The sequence below is a fragment of the Pseudorca crassidens genome, chromosome 5, assembly GCF_039906515.1.
Source record: "Pseudorca crassidens isolate mPseCra1 chromosome 5, mPseCra1.hap1, whole genome shotgun sequence".
Classification (NCBI taxonomy): domain Eukaryota; kingdom Metazoa; phylum Chordata; class Mammalia; order Artiodactyla; family Delphinidae; genus Pseudorca; species Pseudorca crassidens.
In genome coordinates this window covers 15,892,232-15,910,862 of record NC_090300.1, presented here as the reverse complement: position 1 = coordinate 15,910,862, position 18,631 = coordinate 15,892,232, and the positions used below count along the sequence as shown (strand labels likewise).

Here is an 18,631-nt window from a genome sequence, read left to right as displayed (position 1 = left end):
GGGTTGGGGGCCTTTCTTGGAAAGTGCAGAACCCCCTGCTGCTTAGACTCATGTTCTTAGAGTTTTATTTTACATATGAGCCAAATGCTTGCTTTTGTTCAGTTCTGATTATGGAAGAAGTTCCCACCACTGATATCTCATTGTCATTGCTTATTTATCATGTTTCAGAATGATCTCATCAATCACACTACCACCTTCCATTCCTACCATCATTTCCTTTCCATTTATCTTCTTTCTCTTGTGTCCCCTATTTTTGCTAAAGTTCTCACCGTCTTCCTGGAACTCTTAAGTTAGAAGCCTTGAGTCATCCTTCTCAGCTGCCATTTCTGTTGAGTTTCTTGCAAGCTTCCCTCCCTTTCTCTTGTTGGGCATTCAAATTTTCTTGTATGGATTCTCTGGCAAGACACTTGGGCAAGTCTTTGAAACTCATTTTCCTCAACGGTAAAACGTGGTTAAAAATACTTAGCTAGCAGAGGTTGTAAGAATTTCAGAAAACACATGTAATGCACATAGCCTGGCATGCAAGGAGTGCTTGTTAAGTGGTAGCTCTCGTTACTCTTACGTTTCCTCGCTGGTCCCCGTGCCTCTGGGCTCTTCCTGGTCCCTTCTCATCCACACAGTGTCCCTCATGCGCTGCTCCTGTCAAGGTCATCGTGCTGCCAGGTTCAATGGCCGTGACTCAGCCTGCGTCTTATGTGATTTGTCACTTGGTTGGTTGATCACTTCCTCTGTCTGAAACACTTTCCTCACCTGACTTTGAGGACATCACTCTCTTGGTTCTTCTGTTGATTGATTTGCTGATTCTTCCTCCTCTTCCTGCTTCTAAGCTGTAGCCGGCCTCAGGGCTCAATCTTGGTCTGAACCTCTTCTCCTTCTGCACTGGCTCCCTGTGTGAGCACATCCAGTCCCCCGCAAAATAGTACCAAATTTATTCAGATTTTTATATGTGCCTATGTAAAGTTCTCCCTAAAATGTCTGATAGCCGACTGAAACCTGACCTGTCCATGCTGAACGCTTGGCTCCTCTCCACCAGCTGCCCGCCCCGTACCACCTCCTTGAGGACCTGAGACCAGCCTGCTCTCCCTGCAGTGTTTTCCCAGGAAATGGCAGCATTCAGGCTCAAAGCTTAGGAGGAAGCCTGGCGTCGTCCTTTGTTCTTCTTTATCTCTCATCCCACTTCCAGTCCATCAGCCAGTTGTACATGTTCTGTCTTAAAATATGTCCAGAATTGAGCACCTTTTACTATTTCCATCACTGTCCCCCTAGTCCAAACAGCCATAATCTCATGTCCCTATTAGTGCAACATCCTTGTAACTCCCTGCTTTTATTCTTACCAAAGACTGTTCTTTCTTCTGCTCAGTACCTTCCAGTGGCTCTCAAATAACAGCCAAACTCCTCACCATGGCCCAGAGACTTTATGGGATCTGTCCCTGCTACCTCACTGACACTCTTGATCAGTCAGGGTTCCAACAGGAAACACATGGCATACCCAAGGTAGGATAATTTGAGGAGGACTTATTGTCAGAGGAACTATTTACAAAGGTGTGGGTGTGAGACATCGTAAAACACAGTGCAATAAAATAGGGCTCCAGCCACAGGGGCTTCCTGGCCTTTTCCTTGAACTAATCACATTCCTGCTTTGGGGCCTCTGCATTTTTGGGGGGTTGTTGTCACCACTAGGATGTAAGTTCTGTGAAAAAGGGATTTTTTTTGCATTATTTGCCTTCTTTTCCTCAGTGCCTAGGACAGTGACTGGTTCATAGTAAACATTGTTGGTTCAATAAATGTTAATGAAGGACTGAAGCCTGGGGTATTGTCACTATCCTGCTCAAAATTACTTTCGAGATAGCCTCTCTCAGGCCTGCAGCTTCCATTCCCTAGAATCTTCCTTCCACTCTTCCTGTCAGATGTGCTCCGATCTGACCACAGCACCCAGACATGGGTGTGTGTGCTTTACTCCTTCCATCCTTTCTGCCTGAAGTGATCCATGTGCCACCTGTGTCTCCAGCCTCACTTGCTCTTTCCGTCCCAGTGATGACACCTCCACGAGGTGGCCTTGATTCTCACCCACTGGATGTGACCTTTGCCTTCCTGAGTGTAGGTGGAACTCTGCATTCTCTCTTTTTGTGCTCATTGTCTTATACTTTATATTTTTTTCTTTCCTTCTAGATGTAGGTTTCTTTTCTTTTTTTTTTAAATAAATTTATTTATTTTATTTATTTATTTTTGGCTGTGTTGGGTCTTCGTAGCTGCACACGGGCTCTCTCTAGTTGTGGCGAGCAAGGGCTACTCTTCGTTGCGGTGCGTGAGCTTCTCATTGCAGTGGCTTCTCTTGTTGCAGAGCATGGGCTCTAGGCACACGGGCTTCAGTAGTTGTGGCACGTGGGCTCAGTAGTTGTGGTTTGTGGGTTCTAGAGCACAGACTCAGTGGTTGTGGCACGTGGGCTTAGTTGCTCCGTGGCATGTGGGATCTTCGTGGACCAGGGCTCGAACCTGTGTCTCCTGCATTGGCAGGCGGATTCTTAACCATTACACCACCAGGGAAGTCCTAGACTGTAGGTTTCTTGAGGGCAGAGTCTGTTTATGCTTTGCCTTTCCACCCTACACTTCTTTCCACTTGGCTGGACACCAGTAAATATTGACTAGTAGGCTATAAAAAACATTTCTTTTTTGCACTCCAGTGTGGTGGCAGGGTCACAGTATTATTTAAAAGTATTCTTGAGTGTTTCTTGCAGGATGGGAGAAAATGGAAATGGCTGTAGGCTGACTACCTCTACCAAGACATGAATCCCTAAGAGTGGAGACCTTGTCTGAGTAACGTTCTGGCCTGTTTCCCTCAGCTGTCCAGGGCAACAATGAAGTATCCATGTGGGACATGGAGACGGGTGACAGAAGGTTCACGCTCTGGGCCAGTGGTGCACCACCACTGTCTGAATTACAGGTTTGCTCCAGTTTTTATTATAAAGGCCAACATAATCTCCCACATCCCAAGCACTTTCAGGCATTTTGCCAAACATGATATTTGTTGGGCCTTTGGGTTATGTTTTAAATTTGGGTTTTTACTAAGTATTAGGTGGGCATTGCTACCATGTGCTTTCCAGTTCCCACTTACTGGTGTCTGCTTCTGTGGGTGTTTTGGTTGCCAGCTCCATAAGGTTTGTGATGTCTCTTTGGAACCCCAGTAAAATATGGGTTAATTAGGAAAAGCACAGATTAAAGCTTAGATCATTAAAAAAATGGAACATGACCCCTCATACACACTTTTTTAAGGGTGCTTTGTTGGGGCAGAAGGTAGGAAAAATTTTTTTCTCCTTTAGTTGGGGTCCTTCTCATCCCAAATAGAGAATTTTGGGAAGCTGAACAGGCTCTGCTGCTTCATTCAGGATGATATAGAGCAAATGCATTTTAAATTCCCAAAGAAAGAAGATCTAAGACATACGTGATCTGTCTCTAGTCTCTTCAGTTAACCACAGACAGCTGACTTGTCTCTAGAAACGGCTACATCCTTTATGGGCTACACTGGTGTCTGTTATTTGACTCTTTATTTCTTTATTTCCTTTAAGCCTTCTCCTCACAGTGTCCACGGTCTCTACTGTAGTCCTGCAGATGGGAACCCCATCCTGCTAACAGCTGGCTCAGACATGAAAATAAGGTACAGTAAAGACACTTGATATCCAGCACTTGAAAGGAGAAAGGTAGCAAAATGTGGATGAATACTGCGGTTACCACTAGGCGTTGCTTATTATAGATACCAGCAGTAGTGTGACGTTTAACGTCATCTGCTTCTTTCAGGGACAGCTGTTAATACTTCATTTGTAACTAATTTTAGGCTCTTCTAGAAGATTGTCTTTTCCTAATGCAGAAGAGAACAAGCTAGCATTGATGAGTGTCAGCCAGTAATCATTAGTCCCTCCCCTCCTCCTTTGAGATTATCACCAGTTGTTTCCTTTACCCCAGGTTTTGGGACCTGGCTTACCCAGAGAGGTCCTATGTCATTGCAGGAAGCACTAGTTCTTCATCTGTGTCCTACTACAGGAAAATCATTGAAGGCACCGAAGTCGTCCAGGTATAAGCAGTCTTTCTTTCAACTTTTGTAGGAACAAAAACGGCTTTCATAAATATCATGTTGATTCAAATAAATGGCTTGGCCAAGAGTGGCACTATTTCTTTGAATTTAAAAAATATGTTTTATTTTCTCTTGACTTTTCTGTATTTTTTAAATTAACTTTTATTAAAGTAGAATGAACATAGAAAGTGCATGTGTAAGTACACTGCTCAAAATAAGCACTTCAAACACTTGCCAAGTCCTTAAAACAACTTTATAAGGAAGTGCCTTTATTATTTTCCTTCTGCAAATGAGAAAGTTAAGCACAGCGAAATTGAACACGTCTAAGGTCACCCAGCTAGCAAGCAGCAGCGCTGGGACTCACACCTGGCTGGTGGGGCTCAAGAGCTTGTGTTCTTGAGTCAGGCAGAGGCTGCAGAGGAGATGACATACTTGCCAGTGCTGGGCCTGGTACGTGGTCAGTAAATGAGGGGCTTCCTTTGTCCCAAATAACAGTGAGCTTCAGAAGGGCTTGAGTGTCTGACAGGTGTTTACATCCATATCCCGGTTGTCTCTGCCTCTCTGTTCTTTCCTTTTGTTCTTTGATGTTGACAGAGGTAATATGCACAGATTATTGGCCTATTTGTAAGTTTTCCATATTTGTAAGTGGCTACTTGTGGAGTCCAGTGACTGGAAACGTAGGACATCACTTTGAACACTCTGCTCAGTGTCTTTGTGAAAGTGTGACTCCTTCATGGGAGGGCTAGCCTTAAACAAGAACAGTATTCCTCAGAAGCAGGAGGACAGACAGGCGGTAGAATGTGCTACAGCCTTTAACTTCTGGCTTTCTCCTTGACTTTTAACCACCAAACAGGAAATTCAGAATAAGCAGAAGGTGGGACCGAGTGATGATGCCCCTCGGAAGGGCCCAGAGTCTCTGCCTGTGGGCCACCACGACATCATCACAGATGTCGCCACGTTCCAGACGACACAGGGCTTCATTGTGACTGCTTCTAGAGATGGGATTGTTAAGGTTTGGAAATGAAAACTGAGTGATTTGTATAATGTGTAAAAATATATAAATATACTATAACTCAAGAGAAAAAGTATTTTTAGAGAACAGAGTGAACACAGATTCATTTGCTTAATTTTCAGAATCATGTCTGTTTCATGATTAAACAAATCCCATGCAAGGTGGTTAAGGAAGTTGCTGGCATACTTGTGTATATCTCAGCTGGAATTAGCCAGACAATAGTATCTGGGACTTTCTTATTGTATATATCACAGAGGTGAGGAATTTAAAATGCTAAGACTTAGGTGATCTCAGTTTACTTTGTATTAAAAAAGATGACTGAAAGTTGGTTGTAAGCTATTATAATGTAAACACATTTTTTGTTATTAAAAATGCTATTCAAACTAGCCAATAAACTGTATTCAAGCATCTTAAGGGGTTTTTGTTTGTTTTTGTTGGTGTTTTTAACAGTAAACATTAGCAGAAGAATAACCTCTCCAGCAGCACGTGTTCTGAAGACATGGACCCGGTGTTGCAGGGACTCAGTGAAAGAACTAGGCCTTATGTCCAGGTCTCTGGATTCTCAGTATCATGCTTCCTGCTCTAGCCCATCTATCTTTCTTCCAGTTTTAGAGCTGGCCTTGTTAGATGTTTAACCCTGTAGACTTGATCCCCTGTGTGTCATTTCCAGAGTAGTGTGTCTCTTCTTGGTCATCATTACTGTTTTTTATAGGCTCTACTATAAATTCTGAAACTTGGCCCATCACCTTGCTTTTATCCAGTGTATATTATTTATTAAATGCATGAAAAGAGAAAAATAAAAAGATTAAGCTGTTAAAAACATGCCCCAAATTTATATTTTTAAAAGACCAAAATTTGGTCTTTCCCACTAAAATAAACCCTTCAAAATTATCGATTATTGTTCACACAGCAACTTCTCATCCACATTTAATTGTCATCCGCTTGCAGAAGGGTTTATGGTGTTCAAAATATTTTAGTTTGAAATTAGCTACAGGAGTCTGTAAAACCAAGAAGTTGAACAGATAATCTGAGTCTAGGGAAAATACTTGTTTAAGAAATACTCCAAAAATTTAATTTGTATAATTACATAACTTAGTATGAGACATGACAGTTGCAGTGCATAGGATTCAACACACTTAGTGTTTAGACAAGTAAACAATAAAACTATCAGAAAACCCCATCATTCAGAGAGGTCCAGGTCAGGAGTGATGGGACTCTGATGGGCCGGGGAGCTCAGTGGATCCATAGAATATGCAAATTTGACATTGGCGTTTTCATGTTGTAGTGCCTCTGTTTCCCTTAATGTGTGCTAAGACCATATTTATAGAGGTTCTAGCTACTAGGTCAGATTTAGAGTCTGCAGAGGTTGGGGGAAGTTTTTTGAGACATAAACTTGTTCTGAAAATGGGCCCCAAGCCTGGAGCCATTAGATAAGCCACAGACTGATAAACGTGGGGAATGCTGAGGGAAGAGATGGAGTATGCTGATGGAGCTGTAATCCTTTTCCCCTTATCTTCCTACCACTCATTCTCCCCACTTAAAAATCCTCCCCCCCCAGCTTTATAAAGGTCATTTGGTTGAATTGTTACTGAGTATTACAATCTGACGCCACACTGAGTTTGCATTTCTTTTTGAATTCTAGGGGTTTTCTTTAACACGTTTGATTCATAGTTCAGTGCAGAGATAATAGAATAAATTGTCCTTTATAGTCAATTAATTTATAATTCTATATCAAGAACATCACTGCTTATTTGTGTGATTCTTGGTTTAAATAGGGTTTTGTTTAATTTACACTCAATTTATGGTACTTTCCCCTTTAAGAGGAAGAGGTAAATCATGGAAAATGCTAATATTAGGGATTAATATTTTTAAAAGGAACTTACTATTTACACTATGCTTCAGACCCCTCACCTACTAATGACTAAAACGATGACCCAAAATGCTAAAATAATCTCAATCACCAAGGAAATATTTGTTTGGTGTACTTTACTTACCAATGCTGAAAAGATAGACAAATAACATTTTAAAAGTATTTCCAACAATAAACAGAAGAAAGGAATTTTTGCTTAATCCAGAGTTAACCAGAAAAATCCCTTTTATTAAAATACCTCTTAAATATTGCTCATCAATTTCCTGTACTTGAAACAAATTTTTCCTGAACTCCTAAGCACCATTTAGGATACATGAAGAAAGCTGATGTGCTTTATTCTTCTGTGTTACCTGAGTATGGATACAACCTTTTAACTCCTTGCTGTTTGGAGACATTGGGAGCTATTTCTATGGAGTTGCCTGGGTAAGGATAGCAGAAGTGATTTGTAAAAACACTGCAGATGGCTCTTCTTTCCCAGGTTTTATGAAGAGAGGTGTAGAAAAGAAAGTCAGATGATACCTGCTGGTATTTGGTGTCCGTAACCCTGTGCCCCATGCATCCGCGCAGGGCCTCCCTCCCTTTCTGGAGAGTATGGCCATCTGTGCAGCCAGGCCACTACCACCAACTGTGGAGCCAGCTCTTAAAATTTGCCATTATGTCTAAATTAAGTATTGCTTCTTTGGTGTCTAGTTGTTGAAAACATTAGCCCTATCATAAGATTAAAAATCAGTTATGTGATCTGGATGGGAGTGAGGAGAAAGAGCCACCAGAGATGCACTTTGAAGACCTTTCCAGGTTTCACTCTGATCTCTTTTCGCATCTCTGGCGCCCCCGCCCCCCCACCAATAAGGATTTGTAGATTAAGACATGGACACCTTTATCTTTTCCAAACTCGCTGTGCATTTAAGCTCTTTTTAGAGCTCTGCCCGTCCTCTTTGCTGCTGCTCACTATTTACTAAAGAGCTACCTGATGGGTAACTCATAGCTTCACCCATGACATGTTGTGTCTTTACTATTCTTGTCTAAAGAATACATGGATTAGTAAAAATAATAATAATAATAATAATGGGAAAGAAAGAATAAAAGTCTATCAAAATGGCCAGGCAGGAGGCTCTACACAATTTATGTTCTGGGGAAATATGAGTTTCTCAGTGAGTTAAGGAGGCTTTGGAGCTGGGAAAAATTACCCTCTGTTTCTCACCTGTCCAAGCAAACAAACAACTGCACAAGGTGGAGGAAAGCTTCCCGCACAAGCCCATTGGCGATCCAGTCAGTCCAGACAGAGACCGGGGTGTGTTGAAATGGAGTCGTCGAGGAAGGTCAAATTTTCAAAGTTACGACATACAAACGGCATCAATTTCTAGGGTTAATGTTAGGATCTCCCAAAACATTAACCTTTGGTTAAATAGATGAGCATTAATCAGTCCTAAGCTGAGAAAGAAGGCTTGGTTTATAGAAAGTGGACTGGACGGAGACCTACAATTTAAAACTCATGAGTGTTGGCCCATGTATACACACGTATACACGTTATAACATTTAGCTTCAAATTACATCGCCATTAGACTTTTCAAAAGACTCCTTTTATTCTTCCATCTTTTAATGATAACAGTTCTTGAACATACCAGTCTCGGAATTATCAGGAATGGTCAAATAAATGGACAAGATATATCTTAATACCAGAGAGTGCAAGGGGTCAAGTTCTCTGATGACCCACCACCTGTGGCCACAAGGTCCTCCAAAGTGGACCTCGGATGCAGACAGAAATCCAAGTAAAAGTCGTCCAACGTTGTGTTCATGAATTTTGTTATTTAAGCCCAGAGTCTTACCATGCTTCCTGAGGCTAAACTCTTCGAGCACCTTTATCATGTTGTTTGGGAGCCGTTTTTATCACTCCCTTCCCACTTTTAAAGGTATGGGATGTGTTTCTCGTAAAATTTTGAACAGTATCATCTCTGCTGCCTCTTGCTATTCTTGACAGATATTTTTTACGTTGAAAGAATTTTGCCTTCTGTAATACATCTTCTTTGAGGGTAGCTTTATGTGGTCCAGGAAGGAAGCTATACAATGAAAGAAAAGAAACCCCATAGAAGATAAATACCATTTCAACTGTAACAGATTCTATGTTAACCCGTCTTCCTAAATAATTGTGCACCCATTCCTTGTTGCATCCTTCCTTCAGGGTAAGTTTATTGAGATGATTCAATTGGGGATTTACACTGAACAGGTATATTAGAAGCTGATGAATAAGATACCTTGTCAAAATATGCAAAAGTATAATTTTAATAGGGAAGTTTCTTCTTCATGGAGTATATTTCACTCAGAACTTCATATGGTTGGCTCCTGTTTATTCAGATGTTGGTTCAAATGGTACCTCCTTAGAGACCACCAGATGTATAGTTTTCCCAGTCCCAGTCATGCGGCACAACATGCTCTTACATTTTTCCTAACACTTACCACTATCTGATTTTTATTTACTTGTAAACTTTGTGATTTGTTCCCCCTCTTCCACCATCCCAGACAGAAAGTGTCATGAGACCATGTCTTGTCACCATAGTAACCCCAGGAACCTAGAGGAGTGCTTAGCACATGGTAGATACAAGTATTTGTTTAGTGAAAGCATCAATGAATGCCCCTTCTTCCCTCCCTTCCTCCCATCCATCCATCCATCCATCCATCTGTCCATCCAAATGTTCATGCTTTATGGAAGGCACTGTGTTAGGTACAGTGGGGGACGCAGAAATAGTGCCCAGTTAGGCACACAAGGCGTTTGGATGGGAGTCGAGAGTAACCCAACAATAAAGGGAAGCTGGGGTCAGACTCTGGGAGGCCTTGAATGCCAGACTGATGACAGGGAATCAGAAGCCAAGTGCTGACCAGAAGTCCTAGCCTGTCCAATCAAACTTTCTGTACTGATGAAAATGTCCTATGATCTGCACTGGCCAGTATGGCAGCCACTGGTCACACGCGGCTGACGAGCACTTGAAACGTGGTTAGTGTGACCAAGAAGCTGAATTTTTAGTTTCATTTAGCTGAAAGCTAGTGGCTACTGTAGTGGACAGCACGGAAAGGGAGCCATTTCTGACCTCATCTCACAGGGAGGCAGTGGAAAGAGCCTTGGGTCCTGGAACATTCTTACATTCTAGGTCCTCTATTACTAGCTGAGCAGCTCTGAGCGGATCACTTAACTAGAGGGAACCTTGTTTCTTCAGGTGTAAAATGAGGATGAAAACCACCAATGTTGCTGTGAGCGACAATCGAAGTCCCATGGTGTCTGCTGGTTACAGATGAGGAGACTGAGTGTGAGGCTGCAGGAGAGGCAGAGCTGAGGCTACAATCAACTCTTCTGATAGAGTCCCGTGTGACTTCCACTCAACTAGGTTTTTATCCAGGACACTATAGAGACCTATCAAGATATTTGGAATAAGAAAGTGAAATGATAAATGTCATGCTGTCAGAAGCACCTGGGTATGGGTGCAGAACCACAGGAGGGCAGGCGGCCTGGGGCAGAGGTTAAGAAGCTATGTGGAGCCTGGCACATAAGCTCTTCATAAAATTTTTAGAATAAGTGAGAGCCTGGTGGCATAAGAGAAACTAACTGAATTGTGATCACGGGAAGAGTCATGAGAACTCCAAAATGTTGAGACCAGGAGGACAGTGGCAACATTCACCATATTCACCATATTCACCATGATCCATTCCTTTGCATTTGGATTTTTCTGCTTTATCCAGCTATAAATCATCTGTCTCACAAAAACATCACTATTTAGAAAACGAGTAAGTAGAGGATGTAAAAAGAATTTAAAGTTACTCTGCTTTCCCCTTTCTCTCTCTGTCTTTGTCTCTGTCTCACAAACACTCACTGCATATTCTTCTTTCGTGTGTAATGAGAGCTGAGGGTGAGGGAGACATCAAACCAACTGAGAAGCCTAGCATTCATGTCACACAGACCCTGAGGACTCCACACCTTATATACTGTATGTCTGGGCTTCTGTCAGTGCTACCAGAGATGCACTACATTGATCAACAAACTCCTCCCAATCACCAAGAACAGCGGCCACGGCTAAATTCCAGTGGAAATACAATTTCCTTACACCTTCCCCCATTTTGCTCTTCTCTATATTTTCTTGTTAATTTCCAGACTAAATATTATGAACTCAAATCCTCCAAAGTTATAACTGTATGCACAAGCTACGGCCCCACAGATCGTGAGGGGACATTCTTTCAGGTCTGGAACATACTGTTTCCATGGCTTGAGTTTATCTTGTCTATACTGGTCTCTCCCCTCCACCCTCATTCTCTTTCCCTTTGCATTGGCTCCTTTTTATAGTAAATTTAGTTAACTTTGTTGTCTTCCTCCCTCTTTGTTAAGAAGAAGTTGTTAAATTGGTAATTGCTTCTATAGCATTGCGTTGCTATTTTTTCCCCTCAAATATTTTTATTCTTAAAAGGGTTGAACATGATAAACACCACATCTCTGAATTTTCACCTTTTCCACTGTGTCATACGTGGAGTTGGTATTGGAGAAGTATTTGATAAGAATCATTTGATTACTCTGGGAATCATACAGACTTTCTGCTTTTCTTTCTCCCATTCTATATTGTTCAGATACTTCTTTGCTGATGGGTAACTTCGACAACACGTAATCAAGATAAAGAAACAGAAGTGAAATACCCTCCATTCATTTTGCAACGTGTGCCCAGCACCAGTAAAGCTTCTAGAAAGAAAGATGTGGCAACTCGGTAAAATGTGGTGGGTGGAACTAATTGTAGATTTCAATCCTCTGTGATCACAGATTCCTTCAACCATGCAGACAACCAGGAGTCAGCCCAGCTGCATTTATTAGTTGACTGGATGCACTGGAGTGGAAAATGCAGACAAGATTACTTTTATTTCGAGAATTCTTTTTATCTTAATATACATTTTTGTGTGTCTAGAAAACACACTTTGGAAAGCAGAATTACAACAGATGTATATTCATATGGCACTGGCAACTGTGTCCATTTTTACAATTCAATTGTTCCGGTTCTGGCCTGTCATCGCTTTCAAGTCTGGCACGAGTGCTTATCTGCCTGGATGAATAGGCAGGTGGCTTTCAGTCTTTCATTGTCTCTGAGTGGATCTAAGTGCTTACATAGAGGCTGCCCTGCAATCTCTCCTTCGTGGGCATGTCTCTTGCTTGTGGTTTGGTTCAGTGTCTTTTACCAGAGAAGAACAAGCTTTTACCTGTATATCTCAGAATCTGACAGCGGAATGATCTAATTCTTACGTGGCAAGTCATCCTATGTCCAGGCCTCTTGCCTCTGCATCCCTTCTGTTGAAGAGCTCAGGCAGGCAGTTTCAGAAGAAGCTGTGTGCTTGTTACCTTTTATTATAGTCTTTGGTTACTTAGAGAAGGCCTGGGGAGTCCCAGCCTAACACATGGTCAGGGAGTCATTGATGGCAGTGTGGATTTCATGACTCAATTCCTTATGCCCCAGCATTTCCTGACATTTCACCATTCCAGGTATGTGGGAGAATCTGAGCCTCCAGTGTATCTTAGGGCAATGTGCAGAAGCGGCAAGAAACACAGGGTGGGAATGGTTTCCAAAAAAGTCTTTAATTTGTATAGGCTGGCTCCCGCAACTGCCCTTGCAATTATCTATAATATGTGGAGCCTGATCCACGTGCAAATTCGAAGCCTCTTTCCACGCTACCAGACACCTGCAGCAGGGGGAGCCCTGCTCCTCCTGGACTGACCGCACAGGCCGGTTTAGACCTGACTTCAGAAGCATTTGCTGCTGGACAGTTCCCCTGCTTCCCAGCAAGGTGAGAGGCTTCTCGGAGCTTCTGAAGCTGGGGCTTCCGGGCCGGGGGGAGGGCCTTGGGCCCCATCACCACACAGGAATGCACACACTGCACAGTAGGAGGAGCCACACTGTCAGAAGCATCTGTTTAAGTGTGATTCTCAGGGGCTGGGGGACTCTGATTTCAGTCAGATGTGGGGCACGTATGTACGTGTTAGCATGATTTACGCTGAAACAAACAACCACCAAAAAACCCCACTCTCCTAACTGATTTCAATTATTTTTAATTAAAAAATAAGTAATATTCATACATGCAAAGGCTATGATATATATGTATATTATTATTTTAAAATAACTTCTGCCTTTGTTGCTGATAAATTTTTTTTAATTAAGATATTTTAAAAAGTAAATTCTACTCTTATTCCATTCTTTGGGTATATGCTATTTTTTTCTATAACATTGCTTTAAAATATTTATTTATTTAAATTAAAAAGCAGTTTTTACATCTTTAAAAAAATTGAAGTATAGTTAATTTACAATATTGTGTTAATTTCTGTTTTTTTAATTGTATTTTTTTATTGAAGTATTTAAAAAAATTTAGTATATATATTTTTTCTATTACACCTTAAGAGCAATGTTTAGCTCATTAGCTTTTAGATTTTAAAAAATTTCCCTAACGTACTATGGAAAACACTATGGAGGTTCCTCAAAAAATTAAAAATAGAACAGCTATATGATCCAGCAATTCCACTTCTCGGTATTTGCCTGAAGAAAATGAAAACACTAATTTGAAAAGATATAAGCACCCCTATGTTCATTGCAGCAAAATTCACAATAACCAAGATATAGAAGCAAACTATGTATCCATCGACAGATGAATGGATAAAGAAGATGTGGTGTATATAGACACAATGGAATACTACTCAGCCACAAAAAAGAATGAAATAATGCTATTTATAATATGGATGGACCTAGAGGGTATTATGCTAAGTGAAATATGTCAGACAAACACTGTATGATTTCACTTATACGTGGAATCTAAAATAACAAACAAAACCTGCAGAAACAGATTCCTTGATACAGAGAACAAACTGGTGGTTGCTAGAGAGGAAGGGAAGGGAGGATGGGGGAAACAGGTGAAGGGGATTAAGAGGCACACACTTCCAGTTATAAAATAAATAAGTCACGGGGATGAAATATATAGAATAGGGAATATAGTCAGTAACAGTGTAACAATTTTAAATGGGGACAGATGGTAACTAGACTTATGGTGATCATCTAGTAATGTATATAAATGTTGACTCACTATGTTGTACACTTGAAACTAATATAACATTGTATGCCAATTAAAAAAAATTCCCTAACATAAGAAAACTATAAACTTTCCTAAACTATGAATTCTGAAGCATCCCACAAGTTTTGGCATGTAATATTTTGATTATTATACAGTTCTAAGTATTTTTAAGTTTTCACTATGATTTTTGTCTCATTAGTTATTTAGAAATGTGATTTTGATTAAAAAACATATGGGCTTAAAAATATTGTTTGTATTAATTTCTAAATTAATTGCACTGTGATCAATTGGACTGTATGAAGCCAGTTCTTAGAAATTTGTTGACACTTGATTTATAAGCTAAAAACTGCACAATGAACCCCTGTACACCCTCCACGCTGATGCAACAGTTGTTAATGTTCCGTGTGTTCAGAAGAATGTCTCATTCTTCTGTGTAGGATTCTATATGAGTCTATTAAATCAAGCTTGTTACTTATGATTAAATCTTTATATCTTTAATTTTTGTCTGCTTGACCTAACAGTATTCAAACTGATGTAGCGAAATCTCCAACTCTGATGATTTTTTTTTTTTTTTTTTTTGGCAGTACGCGGGCCTCTCACTGTTGTGGCCTCTCCCGTTGCGGAGCACAGGGTCCGGACGCGCAGGCTCAGCGGCCATGGCTCACGGGCCCAGCCGCTCCGCGGCATAGGGGATCTTCCCAGACAGGGGCACGAACCTGTGTCCCCCACATCGGCAGGCAGACTCTCAACCACTGCGCCACCAGGGAAGCCCTCTGATGATATTTTAATGCCAATTTCTCCCTTTTCAATTTCCACATTGTATATTTCAAAATTATTTTATGACCCTCTTATAAATTTAGAATTGTTGTATCTTCTTCATGAATTAGACACTTATCATCATGTGCTGACCGCTTTATCTCTACAAAATGGTTTTGTTTAAGAGCATATTTTATAGGACTCACTTCACTTAGAAACTAATACAACATTGTAAATCAACTATACTTCAATAAAATAAAAAAAATTTAGGTATATTTTATCTGATATTAATATAGCTTTCCAGTTTTCTTTTTAAAATATTTGCCTGTTATACTTTTTTCCCATGATTTTACTTTCAACTTTTCCATGTCCTCATTTTGTAGCTGTGTCTCTTGAAAACAGTTATACCTGGATTTTATTTTGTTTTCTTAAATCCGTCACTCTCTAACTGGAACTGGCACGCTTAGTCTGTACATTTTTGTTATAATTACTGATATATAGAAGTGGATTGGATTCTGCTGTCTTACTTTGTGCCTATCACGTGTCCTTTTTTTTCTTTCTTGCTTTTTTATTTAAAAAATATTACGTTGTTGTTTGCTTTTATTCCATTTTCCCTTACTACATTTCGGGTAGTTAGCTACTTTTTATTTTTTTCATGTGTGCCCCCCAAATTTTAATGTATTTTTTTAACATCTATATTGGAGTATAATTGCTTTACAATGGTGTGTTCGTTTCTGCTTTATAACAAAGAGAATCAGTCATACATATACATATATCGCCACATCTCTTCCCTCTTACGTCTCCCTTCAACCCTCCCTAACCCACCCCTCTGGGTGGTCACAAAGCACCGAGCTGATCTCCCTGTGCTACGCAGCTGCTTCCCACTAGCTATCTATTTTACGTTTGGTAGTGTATATATGTCTATGCCACTCTCTCACTTTGTCCCAGCTTACTCTTCCCCCTCCCCATATCCTCAAGTCCATTCTCTAGTAGCTCTGTGTCTTTATTCCTGTCTTACCCCTAGGTTCTTCATGACCTTTTTTTTTTTTTTCTTAGATTCCATATATATGTGTTAGCATACGGTATTTGTTTTTCCCTTTCTGACTTACTTCACTCTGTATGACAGACTCTAGGTCCATCCACCTCACTACAAATAACTTAATTTTGTTTCTTTTTATGGCTGTGTAATATTCCATTGTATATCTGTGCCTCATCTTCTTTATCCATTCATCTGTTGATGGACACTTAGGTTGCTTCCATGTCTGGCTATTCTAAGTAGAGCTGCAATGAACATTGTGGTGCATGACTCTTTTTGAATTATGGTTTTCTCAGGGTATTTGCCCAGTAGTGGTATTGCTAGGTCATATGGTAGTTCTAGTTTTAGTTTTTTGAGGAACCTCCATAATGTTCTCCATAGTGGCTGTATCAATTTACATTCCCACCAACAGTGCAAGAGGGTTCCCTTTTCTCCACACCCTCTCCAGCATTTATTGTTTGTAGACTTTTTGATGATGGCCATTCTGTCTGGTGTGAGGTGACACCTCATTGTAGTTTTGATTTGCATGTCTCTAAAGATTAGTGATGTTGAGCATCCTTTCATGTGTTTGTTGTCAATCTGTATATCTTCTTTGGAGAAATGTCTATTTAGGTCTTCTGCCCATTTTGGGTTTGGGTTTTTTGTTTTTCTGATATTGAGCTGCATGAGCTGCTTGTAAATTTTGGAGATTAGTCCTTTGTCAGTTGCTTCATTTGCAAATGTTTTCTCCCATTCTGAGGGTTGTCTTTTCACCTTGTTTATGTTTTTCTTTGCTGTGCAAAAGCTTTTAAGTTTCATTAGGTCCCATTTGTTTATTTTTGTTTTTATTTCAGTTACTCTAGGAGATGGGTCAAAAAGGATCTTGCTGTGATTTATGTCATAGAGTGTTCTGCCTATGTTTTCCTTTAAGAGTTTTATAGTGTCTGGCCTTACATTTAGGTCTTTAATCCATTTTGAGTTTATTTTTGTTATGGTGTTAGGGAGTGTTCAAACTTCATTCTTTTACAAGTAGCTGTCCAGTTTTCCCAGCACAACTTATTGAAGAGGCTGTCTTTTCTCCATTGTATATCCTTGCCTCCTTTATCAAAGATAAGGTGACCATATGTGCATGGGTTTATATCTGTGCTTTTATCCTGTTCCATTGATCTATATTTCTGTTTTTGTGCCCGTACCATGCTGTCTTGATTACTCTAGCTCTGTATAATAGTCTGAAGTCTGGGAACCTGATTCCTCCAGCTCCGTTTTTCTTTCTCAAGATTGCTTTTTCTATTTGGGGTCTTTTGTGTTTCCATACAACTTGTGAAATTTTTTGTTTTAGTTCTGTGGAAAATGCCATTGGTACTTCGATAGGGATTGCATTGAATCTGTAGGTTGCTCGGGGTAGTATAGTCATTTTCACAATATTGATTCTTCCAATCCAAGAACATGGTATATCTCTCCATCTGTTTGTATCATCTTTAATTTCTTTCATCAGTGTCTTATAGTTTTCTCCATACAGGTCTTTTGTGTCCTTAGGTAGGTTTATTCCTAGGTATTTTATTCTTTTTGTTGCAGTGGTAAATGGGAGTGTTTCCTTAATTTCTCTTTCAGATTGTTCATCATTAGTGTATAGGAATGCAAGAGATTTCTGTGCATTAATTTTGTATCCTGCTATTTTACCAAATTCATTGATTAGCTCTAGTAGTTTTCTGGTGGCATCTTTAGGATTCTCTATGTATAGTATCATGTCATCTGCAAACAGTGACAGCTTTACTTCTTCTTTTCGGATTTGGATTCCTTTTGTTTCTTTTTCTTCTCTGATTGCTGTGGCTAAAACTTCCAAAACTATGTTGAATAAGAGTGGTGAGAGTGGGCAACCTTGTCTTGTTCCTGATATTAGAGGAATTGGTTTTGGTTTCCACCATTGAGAATGGTGTTGGCTGTGGGTTTGTCATATATGGCCTTTATTATGTTGAGGTAGCTTCCCTCTATGCCTGCTTTCTGGAGAGTTTTTTATCATAAATGGATGTTGAATTTTGTCAAAAGCTTTTTCTGCATCTATTGAGATGATCATATGTTTTTTCACCTTCAGTTTGTTAATATGGTGTATCACATTGATTGATTTGCATATATTGAAGAATTCTTTCATTCCTGAGATAAACCCCACTTGATCATGGTGTATGATCCTTTTAATGTGCTGTTGGATTCTGTTTGCCAGTATTTTGTTGAGGATTTTTGCATCTATGTTCATCAGTGATATTGGCGTTTAGTTTTCTTTCTTTGTGGCATCTTGGTCTGGTTTTGGTATCAGGGTGATGGTGGCCTCCTAGAATGAGTTTGGGAGAATTCCTCCCTCTGCTATATTTTGGAAGAGTTTGAGAAGGATAGGTGTTAGCTCTTCTCTAAATGTTTGATAGAATTCGCCTGTGAAGTCATTTGGTCCTGGGCTTTTGTTTGTTGGAAGATTTTTAATCACAGTTTTAATTTCACTGCTTGTGATTGGTCTGTTTATATTTTCTATTTCTTCCTGGTTCAGTCCCGGAAGGTTGTGCTTTTCTAAGAATTTTTCCATTTCTTCCAAATTGTCCATTTTATTGGCATATAGTTGCTTATAGTAATCTCTCATGCCCCTTTGTATTTCTGCAGTATCAGTTGTTACTTCTCCTTTGTTATTTCTAATTCTATTGGTTTGAGTCTTCTCTCTTTTTTTTTTTTGATCAGTCTGGCTAATGGTTTATCAATTTTATTTATCTTCTCAAAGAACCAGCTTTTAGTTTTATTAATCTTTGCTATTGTTTCCTTCATTTCTTTTTCAGTTATTTCTGATCTGATCTT

At 40.0% G+C, this 18,631-nt stretch overlaps 2 protein-coding genes across 4 annotated transcripts in view; one reads left to right on the top strand and one right to left on the bottom strand.

Annotated features, from left to right (window-relative positions):
- PIK3R4 (phosphoinositide-3-kinase regulatory subunit 4) overlaps positions 1–5,492 on the top strand; it is a 73,948-nt gene extending 68,456 nt beyond the window's left edge. For all 3 annotated transcript variants that reach the window (XM_067737432.1, XM_067737433.1, XM_067737431.1), the window contains 4 exons: positions 2,841–2,941; positions 3,564–3,652; positions 3,958–4,066; positions 4,920–5,492. In XM_067737432.1, the coding sequence (XP_067593533.1) occupies positions 2,841–2,941; positions 3,564–3,652; positions 3,958–4,066; positions 4,920–5,090 (470 nt within the window). In that variant the 3' untranslated portion in view covers positions 5,091–5,492. The remainder of the gene's footprint in view (positions 1–2,840; positions 2,942–3,563; positions 3,653–3,957; positions 4,067–4,919) is intronic.
- Positions 5,493–8,512: 3,020 nt separating this feature from the next.
- The window catches only part of COL6A6 (collagen type VI alpha 6 chain), a 109,818-nt gene continuing 99,699 nt past the window's right edge, over positions 8,513–18,631 (bottom strand). Inside the window, exon 36 of the mRNA XM_067737430.1 lies at positions 8,513–9,005. Within this exon, the coding sequence (XP_067593531.1) occupies positions 8,789–9,005 (217 nt within the window). The 3' untranslated portion in view covers positions 8,513–8,788. The remainder of the gene's footprint in view (positions 9,006–18,631) is intronic.